This window comes from Acanthisitta chloris, unplaced genomic scaffold, assembly GCF_000695815.1.
Source record: "Acanthisitta chloris isolate BGI_N310 unplaced genomic scaffold, ASM69581v1 scaffold33337, whole genome shotgun sequence".
Lineage (NCBI taxonomy): Eukaryota > Metazoa > Chordata > Aves > Passeriformes > Acanthisittidae > Acanthisitta > Acanthisitta chloris.
The window spans coordinates 972-8,079 of NW_008684789.1; the positions used below are offsets into that span (position 1 = coordinate 972).

The following is a 7,108-nucleotide window of genomic DNA, read 5'->3' on the forward strand; positions in this document are numbered from 1 at the left end:
ACATTCTCTTGAGCATGAGGAATTGACATTGAGAACAAGACACAGTGTGGTTCAAACACAATGACATGGAGACACTGGACATTGAAGATATGACATCAGCCTTGAAACCAAACCTTTCAAATCATGTCAGCACACAATTTATCCAAACACAGTGTTCTTTTAATTTTATTGCATATTAACATATCAAACCATTAAGAACTGGCATGAAGGCCGCAAAAATACATTGAAACCTTTCACAGATTTTTTTTTGTTGCTGTTAAACATGTAAGACAGTAATGCCTGCCTGAGATCTGTCAGGAGGGACAAAGTCACCTATCCTATGATGTCTGCTCTTTACACATGATGTGGAATGGAATGAGGGGGTGGCAAATGAGGACCAAATGTGAAGAAAAGGCAGTGGAAGTGAGCAGAGGTAGGTTGTTATCAACGTTTTTCATACCTCCACCAAAAAGATTACAAAAAAACAAAACTCTGCTGGTTCCAGCATTTTGGAAACATCATGTTAGTGCACTTCAAATAACTACTTGATGAGAAATGATAGAAAGACATGAAGCATTAAAGCATCCTACACAATTTGAGCACCTTCAAAAGACCATCTCTTTTAATTAAAAAAAATTTAATAGCTGGCTAGCCCATGAAATTCAATAAAATCCCCTTTAAATAAATTATAAATCCAATATCAAGGTACTTTGTTATATGAACATTTTATTACCTAAATTTTACTATCAACTAGAATGCACAGATTTGCAAAACAGGGCAACTTCTCTCACTTATTTCCTTTCTCTACCACCTGCATTTTCTGATGGCTCAATAAAAAACCCCATCATTCTGTTGTTTTCTAATATTTCAAGGACAAGTGATCTTTTTATTAGTGCTCTAGGAAGAGCTTGTTCTTAGGCAAAACTTCTCTGAAGTCAGTGGAATACCATTTAGCCTTTATATGACATGCTGAAAAATCCAGGGTCGAAGGAGGGTAAGAAAAAAAATATATAAAGACTTTAAAACGCACATGTGAAAGGGGATTGCAAAATGACAGATTAAAGTACATCCAACATCCTGTATAGTCAAAACAGGCTATTTCACTTTTCCCTTTTTATCAGTCGTGATCATTTATGCTTCCATTTGCCTTTATAACCTGTTCTTGGTACTTGTGAAGCTGCTCCATGAAGCCAGGATTTGGACAAGCTGCAGGCCTCGCACTTTTCACTAAGGAAAAGGCTCTGGCAAAGCTCAGTCTTTCTGAATTCATTAGAAAACCAATGACTACTGCTGCTGCACGGGAGACTCCTGCATTACAGTGGACCAGTACCACGCCATCCTTCAAGAAAGAAATGAAACATAAGTTGGGATATTCATTAGGTAGATAACAAGTATAAAAAACTATATAGAAAAATCTGTTAAGACTTAATTGAAAGCTCCTTGCTGAGTTCAAAGTAAATATATACACATATAAATAAGTTCAAACACAGATATATAAGTTCAAAACTAAGTATTTTTCTAACCAAAGCCACTTTTTAATTACCAAATACTTCAAACCTAAGTCATACCATATAACTAAAACACATTCCTCTGTCCCTTTCCCTCAGACCTCACAGCAGCCCCCTCGTGTAAAAAGCAAAATCACAGACACCTGGGACACCAAGATTATCTGATATAATTGGGTGCCAATTTTAAAACAGATTTTATTTGCAATATGGAAAGGAGCTTGACTATATCTTGTTAAAGGTTAAAAACATAGCAAGGCAGCCAACAGCTAGGTACAAAGGCAGGTTTTAGAACATCTTGTAATTTCAGTTGCTACTTGCATACCCTGGAGATCTTCAGGGAAGATTCTGGGTAAGCAGGATTGTGTATAGGAACAGAAAAATCAGAAAAGATATAATGTGATTTGCAATCCATCTCTCCGTGCCACTCACACCAGTACCACTGCAGTGGCTGGTACAGCTGGTGCAACTAAGGTCCCTTAACTGGGGACCAAGGTGCAAGATCCAAACTACTGAACCTCACAAATTCACAGATGCTTCTTCTGGGGGTTGAATTCAGGATGATCCCATATACCTATAAAATGTATGGGTTTTATTCTACTTAAACATTTCCCACACAACCTGAGACACCTGAACAGCTCTTTAAAAAGACACTGCAAGTTTTGTTAAGAAATAATGAGCATTAATTAATGCAAAGACAACTAGACAATCTAGTGTGGCTTAGGCAACATTTGCAAGGCCCAAGTTTTGTGACCTTGTCATGTTTGTACATCAGACTATGACCTGGAAAAGGCTCTGTGCAAACTGTTTGCCAAATACCCCTTGGACACCAAAAAACCCACCACCCCTAGTACCTCCATATTCTGAATGAAGATACTGAAACATGACACAATGTGCTCAGGTGCTTGAGGCTAAATAAATCTACTCTAGATATAAACAGCCTGCTCTGTCTGCCCTTAACAGGCACGAATTATTTTATGGCATTTCACCCAGAGACAAAAAGACCTTATGAGCACCAGGGTTCCTTTCCAGGAACTTGATGGTTTATGCTACACCTCTGGGAGCTGTAATTATCGGGTATATTGATAAACACACAGAACAGAAAATTGTTCCAGCTCCAAAGATCTTCCAGTTTAAATAACAAGACAAAGTAGTAAGAAATGGAGCATTATTATCCTTGTTGAAATGCTAAGCTGATACTAGAAGAATGACTTGCACAACAAGATTATGGCAGAGCTAGGACTGAAACTAAGCTCCTGCATCCCAGCAGAATGAATCACAATAGCACCTTTTTTGCAAAGGAAATCACATCCCCCTCTGCACTGCCTGCTGGAAATTGCACTCTTCATTCCCTTTCTCACATTCACAGGGCTGTGCCTCCTCATCACATAGACTATGGCAGAGTGGAAAGCAGACCTGTACATCTATCTATATCGACTACCTGATAAAGTGCCAGTGGTGGCCTGTAAATCCACTACCTCCTTTAGGATAATGACATGAAAAATTATGCCACTGCTAATGAAGCAATTGCTGACGCTTATCCACTGTAGATGTGGAGTAGTTTTTACTGATTTAATGGGAGTTATTTCAGACATAATATACTATAGTCAAAATTAATGTCTAGCAGTGGCACTGAGGGTAAATAATACGCATTGGACATGATCTTTTTTTCCCCTTGGTATAGTTTATGTTTTGTTTTCTTCTTTCATGTTTAAGTTTGGGGTTTTTTTAATAACTGTTCTGTTTTACATTGCCAAAAATTGTATAGTGATATCCAATGATCCTGAAAATTACTGAACATCAATGAACACGGGCAATAAGATTAAACCAAATTTAATACTGAGAACATCTGTCTTTCCTTGCTAAACCCAATTGCAAACATGAATTCATCATGTCATTCTTCACTGATTTTGTATTAGCTATGAATACAGAATAAAAGTGAGAAACAGATTGTAGATATGAAATTCGTCTCTATTTAATAAGAACTCCTTGCTCTGATCCTGATAGCCCAACCTTTGCCTACCCAGGAATGGTCCATGGTCTTGCAAGAACCTCTTAAGATTCATGACCAAATTGGGGGTTTTTTCAAATTCTTATAGTGATGAAAACAAAATCACCTTCCATCAACAGAGAAGGTGATTCTAATGTGGTTATACACAGTGGGCAAAAAGCCTCAACATGAAAAGAAATTAAAAAGCATAAAGATTTTGGTGAAGTTACAGGCTAATGTCATTTCCTACAGATCTGTTTTGCTTTGCAGTGGAGCCAAGGCTTTTTCCTTAGGAAAGACAGAGGGAGCAATAAGGAGAGATGTTAATGAATAAGTAAAGATCTCCTCTTTTGAAACACAAGACTTGAGAGGTTCTAATAGTAGATATTAAACAGAAAGATAAAAAAGTATCCCTCATTCATAGCACTATAACCTGACATGGGTTGCCTAACATGTCATGGAAAACCTGCCTGCCAGTTTGGAGCCTAGAAGAAAAGATGAGCTCTGATCAGTATCAGAATTTGTACCATGGTGTCCACAGTCTTGAGTCATTATAGTTTTAGAGAAGTCAGGCCTGTTACAAGTACCAGCTGGCAGTGACTTACAGAACAGTGTAGGCTTTACTTGCATCCTCAAATTCAAGTGCTGTCATATTCTTTCATTGAGTTAACCACCTTCTAGTCATAATTTCTCATATATCATGCTCTCTCACCAGTAAATATCTCTCCCTCCCCACAGTAGGAGATGAAATAGTAGTATGTTTTTGTGATTACTTGAACAGAAGAGCACCTCATGACACAATTTCTTGTAAGCTCTTTTAACACTATTTTGACAAAGCAAATAAAGTGATTCAAACCAGCCAGAGATCTGACTCCACATACCACTATCACATGCTTTGTGAACTGATCCTGGAGAACACCTCTTCCATCAATTACCTGCTCCTTCATCCACCTCTCCCGTTAGAAAACTGTTAATATTGCTGCAGAAGTTTTTCTGAAAATTCCTTAGCTTACAAAATAGTAACTGGGACAAACACCAAAGGCAGAAAGCAAAACTGTGCAGTTATGAATGACAACTCTCATTTAGAAATTAATTGGAAACCGTAACTAGAGACCTTGAAAAAGTCATTAAGTGACAATGCATATCACATAGCTCGTAAATGTTAAATGAGAGAAGGAAAGAACACTGCAACACAAAGAAAGCTGGGGCAAGATTATCTCCTTTTATCCCCATCTACATAAATAATGAATTTGGTAGATATGGTGGAATAACATGCAATAAGGTTTAGTTGTCAAGTCATAGTTTTGATAGCAAAGCAATGGTTGTCACAAATTACAGGAAGCCTGAATATAACAGCTGTGAGTCAGGGATGCTCCTGGTTACAGACATCTCTGCCAAGCAACCCCAGAAGGAGTCCCTTCAGGCTATTTCCTATGTCACATCTCTTTCAGGATTTTGTGAGCAGTTAAATCATTTGTTGACTCCAAGACTACTAACATATTCTCTGACATTCTTGGTACAATATGTGGATTCATAGCTCAATGTGTAGCATCTTCTTTGAGCAACCTGGTCTAGTGGGAGGTGTCCCTGTCTATGGCAGAGGGGTTGGAACAATATGATCTTTGAGGTCCCTTCCAACCCAGGCCATTCCATGATTCTGTAATGAAAAGCACTAGGATGGTGAACAGCTGATGACAAACCATACACATCTGTAAAAGCCCTGTTAGGCTTGCTTCTAATCCAAAAGAACATCCCTGATGGATAAGTAAATTTTCTCCTTTTCCTTCTGTCAGGGGTAGTGACTTGGACTTAGGATAGGATTCCTTTATCTAAAATCTTTCTCTCTCTCTTTATTTCTTTACCTAAAATCAGCCACTGGTCCAACTGCATTAAAGAAGCATTTCTCTACAGCATGCAAGACAGTCATTATGAAAAGGCAGTGCTGGAATGGACATTAACAGCAGTGCCATACCTCTAGCTTAGAAATGGCTTGGATTCTCTACTTAAAATTAAAACAAGACAATGGCAAAACTATTCATTTGGTACCATACTTCCTTTTGGACAAAAGAAGCTGCTTTAATTCTTAAATAGTGTAATAAATAATCTAAACAGGATAACTACTAACATGAATTATTGATATACCATACCTGGATCTTGGCTTTCTCAATAAACTCAAAGCATTCAGGGAAATAGGAGGTAATATCAGTTTCTGGGAGGTCCAGGATAGAAATAGTCTTGTATATAAAGTCATCGAGGAAGGCATTTTCGACTCCATATGCCACGTTTAGAACATGAGTAACCTATGTCAAAAAATAAAAGCAAAAGGCATTTTCTGAAGACAGCAAGCAAAATGGGCAGTAGCAAAGGCTAATTATTCTTTAGGCATACACAGACTGTACCTTACGCAGCTGCAGCGTTCAGTTTTACATACATACCCTGCCTATGGTATGCTTTACTCCAAGCAAAGTTTTCATGTGTGCTAAAACACATTGTGATCAATTTCAAGGGTTTTCTGAGAGCAAACTGAAAGATCAGTCCTCAAATGCACACAGACTAAAATAGGTATTTTCAACAGAAAAGAGAGTTGTCAGCATGTAGATGGAAAGATAAAAGAGAAAACAATAGGAATGAGAGCACAGGCCACCCAAAAACCCTCCAAATTTCAAGCCCGCCTTAACCCATCAGCTTAATGTTCCTTCTGGTGAGATACTGGAACCGTTTACTGGAGCAGAAGGATTTCAGAGTAAACTATACCTGCCCCTGGCAAAGGAGACCACCTTTGGCCTCCTGCCATCTCTGCTCTGTCCAGGCTATGGCCAGGATGTGGGTTAATTTACAGCGAAGTGACATTTAGACGGCACCAGATGCCAGCCTGGTGCACTCCCTGTCCTGCAGAAGCACCACTGTCCGAAGGCCTTATCACCCCATTACTGTAACAGAGAAGAGTAAAAAGACCAAAGTTCGGGACAGACACAGAGCTGCTGCTTTGTTTTCCTAGTTTCATCAATCCCTATAAGGCAAGGAGGGATGGTGTTGCTTAGTGTCTGAGGCAGAAATGTGTATGGCAGTGCAGGAATCTGTTCCATTAAACAGCCCTAAATAACCATCATTCTTGCAGCAAAGCAAGACTCTTTCAGCGGTGCCCAGTGACAGGATGAGGAGCAATGGCCATAAACTAAACCACAGTAAGTTCCACCTCAACATGAGGAAGAACCTGTGCACGTTGAGGGTGTCAGAGCACTGGAGCAGCTGCCCAGGGAGGCTGTAGAGTCTCCCTGTCCGGAGACATTCCAAACCCACCTGGACATGTTCGTGTGTCACCTGCTCTAGATGACCCTGCCCTGGCAGGGGGGTTGGACTACATCTCCAGAGATCCCTTCCAACCCTAACGATTCTGGGATTGTGTGAAAGCATTTCAGCTTCTCGTGAAGCTCACAGGCGCCCATCCATCTGCAAAAGGAGCAGCCTTTTGAAAACGCAAATGGAACATAGTTTTTCTCAGAGTTCCTCGAGAATATCTTACAACATTTAAGTCAAAAGAGAAACCCACCGCACGCATTACGGGAGATGCGTTTGTACCTCGGGGTAACGTTACCTTATGCTTCCTCATCGTCTCCAGGTCGTGAGCAGCATC

The 7,108-nt window shown here is 39.6% G+C and overlaps 1 protein-coding gene across 1 annotated transcript; it reads right to left on the reverse strand.

Moving 5' to 3' along the window:
• Positions 1-1,096: 1,096 nt before the first annotated feature.
• DUSP19 (dual specificity phosphatase 19) lies at positions 1,097-7,105 on the reverse strand (the record flags this gene model as incomplete). The annotated part of the gene is made up of 3 exons (XM_009079468.1): positions 1,097-1,318; positions 5,622-5,774; positions 7,070-7,105. Coding segments are annotated over 3 exons (411 nt in total), but the record flags the coding sequence as incomplete, so codon positions are not given.
• Positions 7,106-7,108: the final 3 nt, after the last annotated feature.